This window comes from Zootermopsis nevadensis, unplaced genomic scaffold (genome assembly GCF_977971745.1).
Source record: "Zootermopsis nevadensis isolate Lab colony 2312 unplaced genomic scaffold, Znev_1.0 Znev_ptg000031l, whole genome shotgun sequence".
Lineage (NCBI taxonomy): Eukaryota > Metazoa > Arthropoda > Insecta > Blattodea > Termopsidae > Zootermopsis > Zootermopsis nevadensis.
The window spans coordinates 125,628-145,655 of NW_028259163.1; the positions used below are offsets into that span (position 1 = coordinate 125,628).

The window sequence follows — 20,028 nt, forward strand, 5'->3', positions numbered from 1 at the left end:
CTTAAAGGTGACGACATGAGTTTATACTTTACTCTGCATAAGTAACCTAACCTTCAAAGGTCAATGGTTGTCACAAATGTAGGCCCCAGTAAATCTGTAAATGTGTGTGTGTGTGTCAATAAACACCATTCCCTGATGGTGGAGATTATAAATCGTACCTCTGCTTCAAACTGATAAACCAATCACCTGAGAATATTCTATTGCGTACATCCTCCGTCATCAGCATGAAACAGTGAACAGCATTTTCAATTACTTGTTATACGACTCTTGCTCTCAGTGAAGCTCAAAAGCGAGTTTACAGCTACAAGAAACGCTCTTTTATCTTACCTGTTTAAGCAGGCGGGAACAGAAGGAATGCACCATATAGACAAAGGAGCCGTACTCGATCCACATCAATGAATGATTCGCCTCAATATCCAGAGCACGCTGAAAGCAACGCTGAGCAGCAGACGCTTGACGCAAAAAGTCCATCTCGCTCTTCAATGGTTCACACTGCGACATAAAATTGTGTTGAACCTCACATATTTACAAAATACTGATTGCTACTAGCAAAATTATACACATAGGAGTCTGCTCCCAGTGGTGGATCCGCTTTTCCCACGTTGAAACACGCTGGCCCACGTGGCACTCCACTGGTCTCACCCCCTTCAGGACTCTGCCCCATGCAGTTGGCAAGTCAGAGTACACTCCAATGGCATAAGTCCATACCAAATTTCATCAAAATCCATCCAGTGGGTCTCAAGTTCAATCACGCAGACAGACATGACCAGCCACACACATGCATTCACTTCATGCACATCCTGCAAAAGTGAATGCGTAGCAACCAGTGATTACATTAAGTGGAACGCACTGTAAATATTTTACTTACAGAATTAAGTTTAGTTTCCAGTTGACTCCCACGAGCAAGCGCCATTCCTGCCCAGGAGTCGATGCGTACAGGATTGACACAAACATCCAGCAGGTAGTGCCTAATTGCCTTCCCCTGCAACAGACACTCCGCACTTTAACCTTGTGTTCACTGTTTCCACACTGCACGGCAATAATCGGTGTCAAAATCATTCAGATATTTGCACCCATAACACTAAGGACTCTTCCACAAACACTTACGTATGTCCATTAATAATTCTGGAGAGGAACTTCAAAGGTTCGTGTTCGAGTCAAACATTTCATGTGCATGGTACAATTTTAAAATTTCAGTACAGAAAAGTAAGATATGGGTTTTATAGGAATTACCCCACATGACCTGAAACAGTTACTGACAGGACTAAATTACAAGCTTCATACTTACTGAAGACAAAATCAAGGAAGAAATACTAACAAAGTTTTGTAATGAAATGTCTGTCTTGGTGTTACAGTACAGAAGTGAAGTGAGGGCATTAAGGAAGGTAGAATATTCAAAAAGAGAATCCAAAGAAATTAAGATTAAAGGAAGCACAATTCACATATCTTATCAACTACTTACCCATTCATTAACTTTGAAATAATAGTCAGCCAAGAGGTAGAAGATCGCTGACATGGAGCGAGGCAACTGACTACGAGCATCTCCCAACACGGGAAAAGACGGGCTCGTCCCATCGATATATGCCATCACTTTTTCCACCAGATGTGCTGAAAGCAACACAAATTCATATCAGTTCTGTACGTGCTCGCAGTAGCTGATATAGATGGGGCAGAAGCAGGTACGTCAACATTGTGGAGCCCCTTGCGTGTGGTCGCTGTTACGACTAACAGCTGTTACCGGTACCGAAGTGTCAGAATGGAATACCATGCACGGTGGGCTAGCCAGCTCTTGGCAGATGTGGGCACAGAATTCTGCAGATGCTGCGATATTGTATGGCGAACAGACGGCATCCCGATCCGAGACACTTAGAGTGTCGCCGCGGGTTCGGGGCCATTTGTGAAATATGTAAACACGCAGCAGGGGGCTGCGCACGCTGATCGTTCTCAGATGGTGAAGACGGCCGGAGGCAAACTAGAGTTCTGTTTACAGTTTGCCTTATAATCCTTCGAATATGGCCTTACAGTACGACCCAACATGAAGATATTCCTTCTGCATTTCACGAAGTCAACCACGTCATTGAAGTGGCTATCACAGACAGCAGATATTGTCCTACAAAATTGCTTTTCTTTTTAAAAATCAGAGTAATAGTAAATATATCACCTGGATTATAATGAGGAGGTATTAGAGAGGCAATCCTTTTCAGCAGACATTCAACATCAGCTGTGATGCTAGTGACACGGTAGGAATCAAATTCTGGCAGTTCATCAGGCAGGTAGAACTGATATAACTGCATGCCCCGCACCCAAGTCAAGGGGACTTGAGGGACTCCGTGGTCCTGAAGGTAGCGCGCCTGTTGGGAGAACAATGCCTTAGGACCTCAGTTTTGAAAAAAACATTTATGATGAAGTTAAGTATGATACAGCTTGTATTTTTGATTCCCTAAATGTCTGTGATAATAATGGATTCTTTATAAGAACGTTACTTCCGACAGTCATGTTTCACATTTACTGTGTATGCTTTTTTTTTTTTGGTCTTTTTCGTTTGCTGGTCTAGTCTTTGAGAGTACAAACTTTTTCATGATTCAAACACAGTTCATATATTCCAAACTTTCTAATATCTGTCGTATCCTAATTAGGTTAGGTTAGTAGGTATCTTTCTCTGGTAACTTTATAAACAAGTGACTATCAGAGTTCTTTCTTCACTCATGCAAGTGGCTGTTCTAGGCAATGGATTGTTCCTTGTTCTGTATTGTGCAGGGAGCTGCAAGTGCACTGTATGTTCAGTGTCCTGACACCTAAAATCTGTAGGTGACATGATGAATCTACTCTGAACATAATTCTGGACGATGCAAATAAACAAAAATGAATAAACTATACAGTGAACAATCAAGTCAACTAAAGAGACACGTGACTAAAACACGGCCTTGATGAGCTGATAAACAGAACCAACAAAATTGAATCTGTTAGAGAAAAAATTTTACCTTGGTTTTCTTATTCGGATGTGCATACAAGCAAAAGAACACCTGTTCCAGGCCTTGATTTAGTCTGTCCCTAACAGAAGCTAACTTCTCATCTCTCAGCCTTGGAATTACCACATCCAACGTGTGTAAGAGGAGTGCCCCTTCACTGCCACAGCACCAAGACCTCCTGCACGACAAGAAGGAAGTTACACGCAGCAGAAGTCCATTACAACAAAGAATGGTAAAAACTGCTCCGGGACTAAAACAACAAATGCTTTATTTTATTTCAAGTAAAATTTTACTCTTTACGCCACACATGTAAATGTATTACGCTCAACCGCATTCACATCGCTGCTCTTTTCCCCGATCAGTGTTACGGATTGCATTACATGGATCAAATTTATAAGGAAACAAACAAGGATTCAAGGAAACATAATGAAAAGATCAGTTCTGGAATTTGTTCATTTCAAGATTTTATCAATCTCCACCACTGACACAGCAGTTCAGGAATTACCACTGGGTCTCGCTTAGGGCCGACATCTTACCTCCCAAGAAAGTCATGAGCAGTAAAGAGAACCGAGATGTGGCCTGGCAAATCCCCACTTTCACGAATCTCCTGCTCCTCATCCTCGTCCGAGCCGGACGACGATTTCCCTCCCTCCTCCTTCCTGTCACAAGAAAACGCTTGTCACGTGTCAGCAGCAGACAGTAAAACCACAGATTACACAGTCAGTTGGTTTCATGCAAAATAAGCACAGAAACATAATGAGAAGTGACAGACCATTTGTCAACTTCTTCTGTTTAGGTTGTTTCTAAAGGCTTTTGTTTTTCAAAGAAAACTTTTCTTCAAGGGGCTGAATAATACGACTTGCTTCAGGTGGTAATTAAAAACAGTTATGAAATTCTCACTGCTCTTAGGGAAAGATAGCGAGCGTGATTGTTACATAACTTCCATAGGTTTTATGCTGAGTCAGACAATAATAAGTTCTGAAACACAGGGCAACATTTCAACTGGAATATTCATGAGTGATTGACGCTCCAGTGAATGCATCAGTATGGAACCTTTGTCCAAGAAATTTAGTTGCTAAAGTTCAAAATTTATTACATAAAGAAAGAGGCAGTACCTCTGCACTGCCCCCAGTCCCAAGACCCTCCTTGCAATACTCACTGTTGCAGGATCTGTTGGAGCAGAATCCACGGACAGATAGATTCTACTGGCATCTCCACAGCTGTTTCTGGGGCATCCAGTTGGTGACACACTATGTGGGTCAAATTTTGGACCAGGCGGGCCAATCTGCCATTTGGAATATTATCGACTGCAACACCACATGGTACGCGTGAGGAAGAAAAGCACTTCATACAACATTTTGGTTGGAAAATCTGAAGGAAAGAGACCACTCACAAGACCTAGGAATAGAAGGGAGGATAATTTTAAAGTAAAACTGAAGGAAACAGAGTGGGTATGGACTCGTTTCATCTGGCTCAGGACTGGGACCAGTGGCATGCTCTTTTAAACACTGAAATAATCCTTAGGGTCCCATAAAGATCGGAAATTGACGAGCCGAGAGACTGATAACCGCGTATAAATGATCTTTAATTTGAAGACCAGCCAAGTGGCAGAAGAGATATGAAGCCACTAACTGAAAACCAAGGGTATGATAATGCGCTGCTTGGTCAGGGCCATCTCATACCTCGTACACAACACTTACTGTGCACACCTTGCACAAGCAATTAATGACACCTTCCACAAAATTAAATATAAAAACATAATTTCTAAAACAACTAATCACATACGACATAAACACAAAGCGTGCGTCATCTTTCTTCCCATGCAGGTGCACTCTGTCGGAAGAGTTTTGTAAGGAAGCTCAAATAAGATGAGTCTCGTGTATTTATGTACAAGAAATGGCACCTACGAGCAGACAGCACTTCAAACCCACAATGCCACTGTGTTACGCTCTTTTTCAATCAACACTTACCGACTGACGGACCAGCCTTCTTCACACAGGATTCCAGACCAGAAAGGAGTTTCTCAACAGTGGAAGCCCACTTGCTCTGTTCCTTGTCTTCAGAATTTAAGTATTTGTGTAGTGCTTCATTACAGCAAGCCTCTCCCCAGTAGAAACAGTCCTATGGAACAGCACACACACACACCAGTGCCATATTTACTCAGACGGAAGATGGCCTGTTTTCACATTGTCCAAATTACAAACTGAAAAGCTATCTTGAATTGAAGTGTGAAGTACACACCTGTGTTTTCTGAACATTTTAAGCTCTTATCAATTTAGCACTGCCACTGTAACGATAAGCGGGCGCCATATTCTTCAAACGTCGTGGCCTGGCACATTACCCCATTAATTTTCACGCGGCAGCTTTCCCTTCGTTGACGATATTCCTGCTACGGCACGGTCCTCCCCTAACAGAAGTGTTTACCAAGGAAGAAGGCCGAATAAGACGCAGATTTCATCAGCATGAAGTGCGTCTTTTGACTCGCAGCATTCCAAACTCTTTTGCCCACTTGCATTCTCTTTATACATATTTTTCTATGTAAGACCACACACCAAGATATGGGGAAACCACTAATGCTTATAGTTGGCTTCAGGCAGGACCAGAAAAAATATTCACTAAATCAGGTCTTCACCACATAGGCCTATTACAAGAAGACTGAAGTGAGAAAAAAAATTTTCTATGGGAACAAATACTGTAATCGAAATACAAGGTCAGCTGTTCCACCTGAAGTCTGAGTGGTTCCTCAACCAATCTCCAAGTAAGAAAAGTCTAAATTAAGAGCACAGGTACAAGTACCTGGTACCTCCTGAGTTGCCACAGACCATCCATTAACATAGCAAGCTGAGTAGCCCGATCAGGACAAGCGGTGTTACAGCTTAAAGCTGATGGAAGCTGCGTTTGTTGCGAGTAGTGAAAAGTTTCCTGAAGAATTTTTACCAGTTCTTCATAATTCTGTACATCATAGAGATGTTGAACTTCATACAGCCTCTGGTTTCTGAAAAAACATATACACAAATAAATACAAGGTGATTCTTCAATACATGCAATAAATATAAGAATCGTTTCCTACTCACGAAATTAATCAAAAAAGTTCTAATAAACATTCTGTCACACTGCACTGTTAGCAAGAATTAGTTAATAAAATTAAAACAAGTAATGTTGTGCTCTAGGAGCACATTTATTTAACACATTTAATGTTTACTAACAGTTGCTTAAGATGCTGGTTTGTTACGGCTACCTGACGCAGCTGATCGCCCAGCAAGGCTTAACTGAATTTAGTCGCCACAAGAACAACAGCCCACACATCAGATGTGACATGTTCATGTATATTTACCTTGTCAGAGCTGCGAGCAATTTCTCTGCCTCTTCCTTGTTGATATGATCGTGGTGCTTGCAGTTTGGTAGAAAAACTGTTCCCGTGTTGTCACATCTGTCATTAAGGTACCCCAAAATCTATAAGACACGACACAATAATATTAAAACTAGCAGTGTGAAGCGACATTATTGTTTTTTACTTATATTTATGGAACACTTAGTGTTGATGATTGAATTGAAACACTTCACTTCTATAAGCATAACTGCAACTATTCAAGCAAATGGCTTGCAGTATCAACAAACACGGGAAGTAGGTGTCAGACCTCGGCATTCAACAAAGATTTCCTTGTGGGAAGTGGCTTGTTTGTGCAACGCTTCACCTACATAAGGTACGGCAGTCCTGCATCAGGCACCGATTGCAACAGCCATGCTTGTGGGAATCATTCGGAAGATTAACCCAGTCAGCTGTTATCTGTAGAATTTTGTAGATAGAAGTGTGGTGCACAATTACATCTAGGTAAAGTACAGGCATACAGCCACCAGCGCAGTGCGACGCTATATTATTACATACTGCTCTTCGACACAGAACATATAGGACAGCCCACAACACTCGGCGAGGAGCAAGATGCGTTTCATTGGGTGGAAACATACAAAAATTGTACACACAGTGTTAAAACTAAATGAAGAGAATCAGGATGGATTGAAACAAACATTGGAGTAAGGGATCGGACATATCTTCATGTCACGAGGAATAAAGAAAAAGAGGACAGAAGACCAGACAAGAAAAAAAAAAACATGGTCCAATTCCATGCCCCCCCACCCCACCCTTGCCTTGGGTACCATTAGTCCAGCTGGACATAGGACCACTAACAGCGCTCGTAGACACGTGTTTAAATGTGAAAAGATAAAAAGAAAAGACAAACAAAATTAATGAAATCTTACTGACAAGGAACACGCGCACAGAGAAAGAATAAGGACAGGGCAGCGAGAGTGAGCATTCCAAATCCACTTGTACATTCACTAGGATCACAAAACCCTACATCCACATTACAATACTGATGTCACTATGACCACAATACGTTCTCTGTAATCTGCATGAGAAAGTAACAATAAAAGGTTATACCAATAATAATATCCAAACATCACAGGGCAGACTGAATTTTGTCACTGGCCAAAGTTTGCCCACATGGGGCCTACACTTACCGTGTGTAATGATTGTATAGCGATTTCTGAATTTCCTTGATTCAGGAAGAGATGAGCTTTCAGCCAGTAGAGACGCAACACGTATTTCAAATGTTCCTCATGAAATAAATCTTCCCGGCCCGACAGTAATACCAACTGTCCTAGTGATTCTGCTGGGAACTGATCCTCACACCTACAATGCAAATACAACACGATACAAAATTATGTGGAAAGTTGTCAGGTATGCTGTAAGAACTCAAAACCTTTGATACTTTAAGACTTTCATGGTTGGGTGAAGAACCATTCGGCACTGTACAGACGTACAGTTTGTAAAAATTCGTTTATGACATGGGCTCTTCAACTTTCATAAATGCGCAAATGTTAAAGTATTGGATACTTTCGCATTCCACTCTCTATTCGAAAGCTTTTTCTGCATCTAACAATTTATGACTTAAAGAATGCAATGGAAATGAGACACTGCTGAACAGATACAGCAAATGAAGATGCTCACAGTGATATAAAGGTAGAAAATAATTTATTTGTTGCAGTGGGCTCTTCTCTGTTCAGGGTTCCACTCTCGTCTGAACCACGATTATACAACCTCTTCTCATTCTGCAGACAACCATCAAGAAGTAGCTCTCCGTACAACAAGGTGATGCACGCATCTTCTACGAGCGAACAGGCATCTTCGTCAGAGGAGAACGCGGAAGGATGGCTCACATGTTGCCTGCAATAAATTAAGCATTTTCCCAGATTTTGTAAATTACCATTATACCAAGGTTACACTTTGTGTGCGTGCATGCATACGAGAGCGCATGTGTGAATGGTTTCTTTAGTACAGAGATAATTAAAAAACCATTCAAAATGTGGCTCATAAACCTTGAATGTTTAACAGAATTCCACACATCACCACCTGTGCTTACCTCATACACACATATGCCTGTAGAAACACAGCAGGGAGGGCTGCAGGCCATAATAGCTGCCATTTACTGCTCAGTGACCTCACATAGCTGGTAAGCAGGTCAATGATGTCACACCGAGTGTTGGACTGAATAAATTCCTCAACATCACAGTTTTCCTTTTCAGATCCAAAATATCCTTCCTCAGTTAACTTTACCCTTTCTCCTTTCCTATAAAAATTTATATTTACATTAAACTCTGTGATTATAAAAATATACGAGAAAAAGAAACAAAATTCAATCCATTAAAAACATGCAGTTTAAGATTACTGTTTCAGACAAACGCCAATAACCAACTACAAGACCGCACGGTCTCACAACACTCAAGATCACAACTGGCATCTTCACTAATGCAAAAACCCCAAATCCAAGACTGAATCTCTACGGAGATGGGGGAACACTAGGCACGGTTCTCTATTACCCTGAAGATGGAGACATGTCTATCCAAAATGTTGTTGGTTGTCATGTACAAGACGTGGTGTCACAAGCCAGAAGACCACCTTAATTTCTCAACTTATGGTTCTCCCAACATGTCATCCAGTCACAGCCTCTGGTCAGTCGTCACAAGTTCTCAATTTACTTGCATTAAGAAAAGTTACATAGGGAACTTGCATACACAGAACAGTCTTTGAACATCTGACATATTAATCTAACTGTTTCAAAACTTGGATCACTTTAAGACAAGTTTTTCTTATAACAAATTTGTGATAAAGAAAACGAATCATCGACTAAAGGAAAAAACCTTACTCTCTGCTAGGCGAAACAGCAGTCGAATGGTGATTGTCATCGGATCGACCTTCTGTGCTTTCACGTCTTTCAAACAGCTTATAGAGATCCATCGTATTCAAGGAGTTTTCTGTAGACTTCATAGCTTCCAGATCCTTTCGCTTGTCATCTTTCATAACATTTGGCCTGTAGCACATTACAACTGGTTACTAATTATTTCACATATTTATTAGCTGACTATACGAGCATCCACGAAACAAAGGTACTACAGCCTGAAAATATATACATATTAAAGATGATAAAACCAGTAATGATGATGTCAATACATCAATATATACCAGCTTATATTCTTATCTAAACCTATGGCTAGCATCACAAAGCAATCCTTACACTGGGGACATGAAAAGAGCAAACCATGATTAAAGTGAAATTGGATGACACCAGTATTTCTTTCTGAAAAGGCATTTTCTGTAAATGAAGTGCAAAAATCCACCACTGAAGTGCAGAAGACAGCAGCTCTGTTATGTGTCCAGACACAATCTCAAGATGCAGCAGCTGTACAGAGGCATGAGGTCTAAACTCTGAAACTTAAATTTCAAGGAGAAGTACACAGAAGTTTTCCCATTAAGCACAAAGCTGTAAGATCTGAGATCCATGGCATTATTTACAATAATGACTGCGGCACAAGTCTCCTCAGTGCTTCCTCCAAGTTACCCTCCTCTCTCTCTGCCTCCCTTTTGACGGTAGAACGAACTCTGGCCGAACGACGCTTTCCACCCCACATCCATTGTTCAAGAAAGGACAGAGAGCTCCGGCGTCGCTTCCGTGATTTTGTATCGTCGCCTTCGGTGGTTCCTGCAACAAACATTGTTAACAGAACATTTTCTTTACCAGATGAGGTAAGTACATGTGCAAAATTTTACTGAATATAGTGGCATGTAGTTACTATTTAATGAGGTTGCAGATAGCATCGTAATGTAATAATGTCAAGCCCCAGCGCTTCTAAAGACGTTAACTCTTGAGCGAGTAAGGGCAGACGGCTCACGAGACAATGAGACATCATCGAAGTATCATTCTTGAACTCCTGGCCATAGTACCGCGCCACTTACATCCAGAAATTGTGGCTTCTGCCTAATCAATACAAACTACCAACCATTTCAATATGAAAGTCTGACAATCAGTACAAAAGATTCTAGCATCATACAGAGCCAGAGATTATACGTCAGCTCATAAGAGAAAATGCAAATTCTTCAGCACGCTTCAGAAGTTAACAGAGACGCCACACCTCTGGCATCAGCTGCTCCATCTTCTTCTCCCGGAGCAAGTGAAGGAGTTTCTTCATTCACAGCAGTCCTCCCATCCTCAATTGCCACTTCTTCAACATCCACTGTCTCATCTGCTGGCTTCACATCTTTTTCTGCATGATTCACAGTTCCTGCCATTACCTCCAGGTCAACAGGACAGCAGAAATGCTAAAACAATTACACAGTCATTTCAGAAAACCAATTAGACACATCAAGTGATACCTTCATGAAAACACAATCTACAATATGTTTTGCGCTGAATCCATTACTAAGGAATCTTAATATAAATGTTTCGACTGCAAAGTTCTAAAATTTGCTAAATTATTCACAATTTTATTATTTAACACGATATATCATGAATTATAAGCTGTTTCAAACAGTTAATACAGAATATCCGCAGTTTAGTTCTATAAAGGGACGAGCATTTGTCCAAGTTATTTCCTTACAAAAAACAAAAACAAAATATAATTACAATAATGATTTATATTACAATCCTTCACGTGACATATGCAGCTATACCCCATGTTCTGCATTTTGTGATAATACCAACTGGCTTAAACATTGCAAAAGAATCTACACACATGCTCCTTCATTTGTGTTGAACAAGAAACCACTAAACAACAAAAATTTGCAGCAAATATTCTATTTTACAAGTATTTTAAGCTGGGTCCAACTATTTTACAGCCACATAACACTAATATTTTGCTATATTTTAATAGTGACACCAAGCTTCGTAGTCGTCCAATTATAGTTGACAAGAGCCTAAACACAGTTTTATGAGGAACTGAAGCATCTCGCTGTGTTTATTGTAGAGGTTTGTCATGTCCAAAGGAAGAACTACAAATATATTTTACTGGAAATGCCAAAACAGGATTCTGGAGTGACATTAACTCTTACTATCAACAGATTTTCAAGGTCAGAATTTAATGTTAACTTCGGTTTTCTGGAATATGGCAAGTGCAATGTTTGTCAAAATATCTGAACACCGCCAATACAAGACGCAGCTCATCCCAGAAGCTACGCATTTCTCTCTCTCTTACATCTAACAACATAACAACTTACCCTGATACTTCTGTTAGTTTCAATGTGCCGATGGAGCTGCACAAGACCGTTTCCTAACGCTAGCCATGTTTTTGCCGAAAGTGCCTGAACTAATGTAATCGTCTCCACAGGTTTCAAAGTAAATGCATCACTAGAAACTTTCCTTTTCTTTTCTCTCATTTCCAGAGCTTCTTCAATGAACTCTCTGCCTGTTTCACCGGCAAGTTTCGTATTCAAACAGCCAAGACCACTGATAACATGAGAACACAGCATTAAGTAACACAACACACACACAAAAATATTAGTAAATTAATATATTGATAACGTACATGCCTGGTATGTTATTAGTAGAAAGGAAACGTGGTTTGCAATTGCAGTGTCATTATAATCCATCAATATATTAAATTCCAGTTACTACTTACTATCCTTTACAATAAAGACTGAAATCATTGATGATTGAAGGTTGTTCTGCCAGGATTTTGTCTCTAAATGCTAATCCCTTGGCAAAATCAGGATCTAGCTCAAAAGCTCGAGCTATGTATAAAAGGCACGGAAGGTATCCATTTAGCACGTACAAGACGGTCACAAGGTTGTCCAAACATGGCCAGTGTCGCGGGCTACATCGTAGTCCCTGATTACAACAAGTAAAAACTTGTGTCAGTTAAGTGCTATCAATACACAAATATTTTAAACACGGGGTTCAAAATAAAATTCATTGTTCTTAATCTAATACAACAAAATATCCAACACACAATGAAAATCTGTCATACACGCGAACAGCCAAGAGGAGCCGAAGTAGCCAGTAACCAGCCTAGTGCTGGGGCGATTTGTATCACTGTCTGGTGCAGGAATTGGCGACTGTCTTTGCTGGTAGACTTAAGAGTAATGAAATGGAAGGTGTTCTCGTCTCTGCTCAGTTCTCTTTACTCTTACTGCAATTTAACAATGAGCTGACTTCCTGCATAATTTTTCCATATTTAAATGTCTTTTCCTTAGAACATTTCAAAATGTTACAACCTAAACTACAACAACATTTATTACTTTTCAAATCAAAAAGATAGCTCAAAATGCATAAATGTAACAGAGTATGCGTGCCCACGAAAGTATAATCCTCATTAGAAGTCGATTCAGCGATATTAAATAAAAACTATGTTTCAAAATAGGTATAAATATAAACTTAAATGTTCTAATTCACTGATTGTTTGACGATGGATTTTGTAAACCTTGTGGTCAAAGTGTCAGCTCCTTCCCCATCCACACACACACACACACACATTGAAAATCCTTTCCCAATTAACATGGTCAGCAAACACCTTCTATCCTCACCCTACGTTCCTTAAAAAAAAATTCAACACCTCTTTTCCTCATCACACACAAACCTCCCATTAGATAACAGTCCTCTCTTCTGTTCCACCAATCACCACCATAAAATCCAACCCTCCTTCTACCTGCCTGCCCCATATAAGGCTGCAAAAAAAAAACACCCACAGCCAAAGGCACAGCAAAAAGAGAAATTCAGCTTAATTTTCATTAACTTTACGCAGGGGGAAAACCATTACCTCAAGAAAAGCATCACAGGCCAGTTCGTAATCAACGACTAGAAGAGCGACTGTACCGATACGATACCACAGCGTGACATCGCTGCGATCGAGCTCAGATGCCTGGTGAATAAAGAAAGTCACAAGTTGGAACGAGTTTCAAGAAAACCTACTTTAGTAAGAGGAATTTCTTCATTATTGCTTTATACATTTAATGCATAAAATGAACTACAAACAAGCTTTACTTTTTGTAGCTTAAATGCGTCATGTTTGTGTTGATTAAATATATATTTATTTTCACAGTCCATACACAAACGTTGAAGTTAAAAGATGTTGTTAAAATTATATAATATTAAAACATTATGTAGTATAAAATATTATATTTTGGCGCTTTTTATCGTAAATACGATTTTACACTATTTAGCGCTTTTTTATTTTTTAATCGACATGTTTCGATGGATAATACCTCATCTTCAGGTTTATATCAATTTTACAATATTTTAAAATTGTTAGATATTTTTAGATATTTTTATGCAATGTATTATATTGATCTGTGGTTTGTTTGTAGATTTTCTATTTTCATGGTGAGTTGTTTGTTTGTAGTCAGACGTTTATTTTCTTTGGAATTAATGTTTAATTATATAAGCTTTACTTTGATTAGTGACGAAGGATTTTCAAGTTGTTTTGAAACAGAAACAGTGTTGGTGCCTAAATATGCATGAGGTAAGACACAATTTTTCAACACACTTAAAATTACAGTCATGTTCATCTCAGGCTCCATATCCTCATTATGCACAGTGACAAAGTATGAACAGAAATGTATGTAGGCTAAAAGAAATGCACTGATGAAATTCATGTTGAAAACCCTTGACTATGTAATTTAATTCTGATTGTATTCATCTATCTAAACTAAGGAGTAAGTCTATGGAATTAGACACAAATATTGATATTCTTTATGTTCTGCTGACTTAAACAGGCTGCTCCCTGGTATTAAGTTTATTTGTGATGTCATACTTATGTATCACTCAGAAAAAGTATGAAGATCACTATTTACTAGTAAGAAGTACACAAATGTTATTACCTGAAGAAAACGCTGCAAAGCTCCTTGTAATTCTCCTTGTTTTTCTAGTAACATACCCATGTTTTTCAAGCACGAATATTTCAGAACCAAAGCTGGGTGACGCAAGCCTTCTGTTCCATCTCGCTTTGTAATCTGCAAACACAGAAACCACTGTTTTACAGAACTGCACTTTAAGAGATGCATATGGTGCAGTACAGTCAATCAAAAATACCCACCTCAACTAAGAAACTGTTTTCAAGCAATGTTTGGAAAATTCCCTTCGCAGCACCAAAATTCTTCTCCCTCAGCATAGCTAAAGCTTCATTATACTGGGCAAAAGCAATTTGTTCCTGTCAATCAAAAAACAATTAGTAAAGATGATTAAATGTGCTGCTTTTATATAAGAACAGCAAGAGGAATTTCAAAGGTTGTGCACAGTGAAAACTTTTGTGAGAGAGGTCAAAAATCACTGAACTCCAAAGGCAGGCTCACTGACATTCGGATGGCCTGTTATGTTTCTTCTGGGACTAGGAGTGGAGTCCGAGTTCTCTGAAGGGCCCTAACACGATCAGGGGTGCACAGTGGACCCAGAAGTGGTCTGAGTGTGTGCCTGGGGCGATTAAGTTACTCGAAACTTATGGGGACTAAAATATTTGACCTGTGCTTCTCTTCTGATTAATGGCGTTTCCTCTTCTTTTTCACTTTCTTCTGATGATTCTTCATTCAAAGCCCGAAGTCGGATCATGGCAAGTTATTTTTTGTGACTACAACCACGACCGGGAACAAACACATAACTTAACACTTTCCCTAGAAAATCGTGCTTTTACAACTTTTCTTTCTTCTGCTACTGGATCAGAGTCATAGATAATAATATGTGGAGCGACGTCAGAAACTTAAGCTACGATATTAGTCCAACCAGTTTCATTAGTCATGCATTTCCACTAAAATGATTGTGCCATTAACCCGATCTTAATTATTGTTGAAGTGCAATTTCGAGTGGTAAGCCAGTTCTACCCAATCGTAATTTGTCTGTGAGAGACATCTAATAACGAATGAGGAAAACAAGAGAAACATTTGGTAAGAAATAAAAATCCATCGACTTCAGCCGGGTTTGAACCCGCGAACCTTGATTCCAGTAGAGAGTACACTAACCATTAGTCTACGGAGGGTGACTGTATTGCTAACACAAAAAGATAAGAATGATATATAATACTTTCTTCCTCTGAATCATTGTATTTCTTGAAGTTTCTAAATAGCTTATTCTCCGTTGCCGATTTCTCCAATAATTTGAAGTGCTGAAAATCTGATTTATAATTGACTGACTACGTCTACATTCAAGTTGCTTATCCCCAATAATTTTATCTGTGTACGACGCAAGGATAACATTTATAGAGGACATAATAGTATAGGATTTGAGGTTTTCGCAGAGGTGAGTCTGAAGTTTGCAGTCTGCTGTTTTATTGTGTCGTGTAGTCTGGTAGATGTTTACCGACGTTTCAGAGGTCCTATTCATCGCTCTGATGATGGAGGCAGCAAAGACCTTTGAAACATCTGTAAACTTGTACCAGACTACACGATGCAACAACCCATAATACAGCCACCTTCGGTTTCATAGTGAACTATACGATGTCACAACCCAGGATACTACAATCCCTGCGGGAAGGGAATGACATATCTGAATTATATTTAATCAATGATGGCAGTACGAATTGGCGGGGAAATGGGAATTTTGTGTTTTGCAGATGTTTGTCTTACCTGAGGTGATTTGTTTGTAATATTTAAATAGTGATAAATGTACACCTTTGGGCGACTGTCGAAGTGAGTATATTTATTAACAATTTTAAACAGGAAACTTTGATAATGGAGTATTCTGGAAGAAGAAAGTTTATTTCGTCCATTCATTCTGTACAAACTGGTAGTCTTGTGGAATTGTATCCTAATGACTTACAGCTGTACAAGATTCCACCCTCTTCAAGTATTTCACTTGCGGAATTTGAAGATCTAGCACAAGAGAGATTGAAAATATTGAGAACAATTGATAATATCAATTTAAGAGGGTTGAATAAATATTCTGTGGAGTGGAAAGGAGCATTGACTGCAGAATTAAAAAAGTTGGGATTGAAAAGCTTTGCAAAATTGATAAATGGAACTGGTTGTGGCCAGACAGAATCAGACTTGCAGATCAGAAAGCGAGACCATGTATCACATTTTATCTTGCGTCTTGCATACTCTGGATCTGAGGAGTTGAGACGGTGGTTTCTTTCAAGAGAACAAGATTTGTTCCGAACACGGTTTACCTCTCTTAGTGCTGAGGGAATACAGCGATTCATGCAAGTCAATAATTTAAAATATGAACCAATCTCGGAGGCTGTAAAGGACCAGTTAAGACAGTGTTTATTTGAATCTTCATTTGCAATGCTATCAATGGCCAGTGTAGATGCTCATGAATTCTACCGTGTTCCTTATACCGATGTGCAGGACCTGGTACGATCTCGAAAAGTTTACTTGTGTGGTGGCTTTGCATATGTTCCGTGCACTGACCTGATATCTATACTGTCAACAGTCTTCAGGATTAATTTGGCTCATGGTATGGCAGTGACGGCTCGTATGCTCCCCTCTTTGGAAGGCGATGAGCGTGTATTTCGATTGTTGAAGAACCTGCACCAGAGTTACACCGGTGAAGAATATTCTAGTCTCAAGAACAGCAATGTTGGCAGCATACAGTTGGACCAAGTTGATCTACTTTCTCTCCATTCCTTTCCTCCGTGCATGCGGAAACTACGTGAGCATCTGCGTTCCAATCACCATATGCGTCACGGTGGCCGAATGCAGTTTGGTCTGTTCCTGAAAGGTATAGGACTTTCTCTGGAAGATGCATTGCAGTTCTGGAGGGACGGATTCTCTGAGAAAACTGACGCAGGCAAATTTGAGAAGAATTATGCATATAACATCCGGCATAACTACGGTAAAGAGGGAAAACGTGTGAACTACACCCCATACAGCTGCTTGAAGATCATAATGTCATCTGTGGGACCCGAGGATGCTCATGGCTGCCCATTTAGGCACAGTGACTTGTCACATCTGAAACAACAGTTACTTGCATGGAATGTTCCAGTTGCTGGAATAAATGAAGTGGCAGAACTTGTTAGCCAGGGCCATTACCAGCTAGCATGTGCCAAGTATTTCCAGCTTTCACATGGTGCACAGTGTGATGAAGGGATTATTCATCCAAACCAATACTTTGTGCAGAGTCAGAATGTGTTGCGCGCCAAACGAGGCATTGGAGAAGCCGAGACTGGCACAGCGGTCGAAAATAAGAATACTGCGGCTGGGATGGATGACGTTTGGGGTGATGACTTGGATCTGGAGGCAATCGCAGTTGACATGCACGAGGTTAATGCAGTGTAAGTTAAGAGAGCGAGCAGTGTAAAAGGGAATCTCTGTCTCCCGTGCTAGAATTATAAATGTTCCAAACTCTGCTCGCGGAGTAGGTGTACATATACTTTAAACACATTATAAAAGTTCAGAAAAATATTATCATTTCTGAAACATTTTATTTTTATTATGTGGTTTTCTGATTTCATGTCAGTAAATTGAGCCCTGATTGCCTCTTGTTTAAAATGGTGCACCAACAAAGATTCCCTTGGTAATCATTTCTGATATGGGTCATTAATTAGTTCACCATCAGTTTGCTTACTTTGAAACCATAATTAATTATGTATGTAGGTGTTTTCCATCTCACTTTTCTGTCATGTTCATATTTGTGCATAGCGACCATTTTTTTATTAATGTTCAGAAAGAATTTGCAAGCATGCACTATTACAGCAGTATAATTTTTGTGCATTTCTATTGGAACATAGTGTTTAAAGGGTTAACCAGTTCTTGTGAATTAATTACTGTGATTTGGAAACTTCCAATAGAAAATGTTTTATTACAGTTGCAGTTAGTTCTCATTGATTGTACGCTCAGGTTATTTTTTCAGGTAGTATGCAGTTGCATGTCTTATGCTTGTTGATTTTTTGTATACACATGTCAGAGTACCAACAAAAGATTTAAAATTTGTTGGTAGAACATGAGAGAATAACAGATTTCATACTTAAACTTCAGGATGTCAGAAAAAATTATGGTGCATTTCCCATCTTTTTTCACACATGAATGCCATCACAATTTTTACTTAAATGAAATTCCTGCTTGACATAAAACAAAATTATAAAAATAAATGTTGCATCATTGCCATGGAATACAGGAATTCAATGTATTGAAATGTATAATAGTGAATAAAGTATTTTATTGCCTTATATCCCAATCAGGAAGCAAATCTTCTTTGAAGGCGTGCATTATGAAGTGGGAGAGCATTGATATTTTGAGGTTAGGTTGGAGCACAGTTGTCAAAATCTGAGGGCATTGCTAATGGTTCAGGGGCACTTTGCTTTTAGTGTTCTTAAAGAATTTGTTCATTAGTAACTGTATTTCTTCTCTTCTGACAGCTCTCCCAGTTAAAATATATGGCATTATGAATATCTCTGTGAGCCGCAAAGTTGCGTTTGACATTGCCAGGGTTAAGATATTACCAGACATTTCTGATGGTCCCTCTGACCCCTAAGAAGAAAATCCAAAACTGCAATGTCAGAAATATTTATAGTTTTCAATTACTGAGTGTGTTCATCATAAGCAGTGCATTATATGGTACATGGCACATAGCAAGCACACGAACGTCTCCTTAGGGTGTGAACGTGTGTTTCCATATGTTATTGTCACTTATAAAAATGCAGATTAAGAAGTGTGCATGGAAACCATTTGTGGTGAGTCATCAGACTGCGTAAGGTAATGTTTTCAGCAGAGATAATTTAGCCAGCTGGAGCCAAATAATTGACAGTATGCTTATAATCTGTTATGTCTTTATAAATACATGCATTACTCAGAAGTTAGGTGACAAACATAAAAGAAGTGAATTTGTACTTTGTGTGGTAATGATAGGTTACTTAATCTCAATTTGTATATCATTATGATGACAATAGCTTACCTGATAACTCTTTTCATTGTGACACACATGTTCATATGTTTACTTCTAGGTTTCTTGTCCGTAACAGTAGAGGTTATTGTGCTAGGTTTAATACTTTTGATATTTCAGTTCCCATCAGGTACACGATTCTTCTCTTTGTCTCCAAATCCAGCCAAGCTTCCTATCCCAAGGTACTGAGCCACTTTCTGTGGGAGTAAAATTGGGCCGGAGTACCGCCTAGTCTTAAGGTTGATAGTTCTAGCAGCTCTGCGACCACTCCCCCATAGTGCGCTGCTTAAGCATGGTGTCTTGTGCCTGTTCTAAGATTGCCTTGGAAATAAATCAGACAATATTAAAACCATGGTGGGAAATGAATGTAATTTAGTATTCCCCTTTTTCATATCACATGTTCCTTGCTGCTACATATCCTCTACCAGACATTGAAGCCAAACCAATTTCTTCTTTGCAGCCAGAAATACCTTCGTATGGAGAGAGATTAGTGTCATTATGAGTGATTCCTTATGAACTGTTTAAGCTTCAGTTCATTCACCGAGTCTGCTCTGCCAGTGCTCATCAATTAACTTTGGAGTGTAACTCTTTTATTGGTACAGGCTTAAAAACTAATTCCTCGGGTCAAAGAAATGTTTTTCTTATGGACACTGCCTGAAAATGTTTAAACCAATACTGAGGATTGTCTTGCTACGTTCTCTAATTGGAGGCGGTGTCAGGTGTCTTGCTTTTGGTAGTTACACTGTACATTTGCTAAATGGCTTTTGGAACTCTTCTGTTGAATAGTTTGTTTATCCTCAGATGGAAGGAGTTCAAAAGTTTTGTCACCAGCTCTTTTAGTGCCCTGATGACATCGACCCCGCTAATCCTTTGCTTTCTAACTTGCAGTGGTTCAGAAACTCTGAATAGAATTCCCACTTAAC

The 20,028-nt window shown here is 39.4% G+C and overlaps 2 protein-coding genes across 4 annotated transcripts in view; one reads left to right on the top strand and one right to left on the bottom strand.

Annotated features, from left to right (window-relative positions):
* The window catches only part of LOC110837391 (calcineurin-binding protein cabin-1), a 27,069-nt gene extending 11,905 nt beyond the window's left edge, over positions 1-15,164 (bottom strand). Inside the window, exons 1-22 of one of the 3 annotated variants that reach the window (XM_087359388.1) lie at positions 14,753-15,155; positions 14,331-14,444; positions 14,116-14,247; positions 13,056-13,157; positions 11,919-12,127; positions 11,518-11,746; positions 10,437-10,623; positions 9,820-10,006; positions 9,173-9,337; positions 8,390-8,596; positions 7,978-8,193; positions 7,488-7,659; positions 6,304-6,422; positions 5,766-5,964; positions 4,940-5,090; positions 4,129-4,276; positions 3,506-3,628; positions 2,982-3,147; positions 2,162-2,351; positions 1,463-1,608; positions 869-982; positions 328-492 (exon numbers count right to left, since the gene is read on the bottom strand). In XM_087359388.1, the coding sequence (XP_087215514.1) occupies positions 328-492; positions 869-982; positions 1,463-1,608; positions 2,162-2,351; positions 2,982-3,147; positions 3,506-3,628; positions 4,129-4,276; positions 4,940-5,090; positions 5,766-5,964; positions 6,304-6,422; positions 7,488-7,659; positions 7,978-8,193; positions 8,390-8,596; positions 9,173-9,337; positions 9,820-10,006; positions 10,437-10,623; positions 11,518-11,746; positions 11,919-12,127; positions 13,056-13,157; positions 14,116-14,247; positions 14,331-14,444; positions 14,753-14,839 (3,528 nt within the window). In that variant the 5' untranslated portion in view covers positions 14,840-15,155. Of the gene's footprint in view, positions 1-327; positions 493-868; positions 983-1,462; positions 1,609-2,161; positions 2,352-2,981; positions 3,148-3,505; positions 3,629-4,128; positions 4,277-4,939; positions 5,091-5,765; positions 5,965-6,303; positions 6,423-7,487; positions 7,660-7,977; positions 8,194-8,389; positions 8,597-9,172; positions 9,338-9,819; positions 10,007-10,436; positions 10,624-11,517; positions 11,747-11,918; positions 12,128-13,055; positions 13,158-14,115; positions 14,248-14,330; positions 14,445-14,752 lie in introns of those variants that run through there. The other 2 variants (XM_087359389.1, XM_087359390.1) reach the window with 2 other exon arrangements.
* Positions 15,165-15,551: 387 nt separating this feature from the next.
* On the top strand, positions 15,552-19,457 carry LOC110839410 (DNA primase large subunit). Its single transcript, XM_022083989.2, has one exon. It carries the CDS (start codon positions 15,955-15,957, stop codon positions 17,500-17,502), a length of 1,548 nt encoding a protein of 515 aa, XP_021939681.2. The 5' UTR covers positions 15,552-15,954; the 3' UTR covers positions 17,503-19,457.
* The last annotated feature ends 571 nt before the right edge of the window (positions 19,458-20,028 follow it).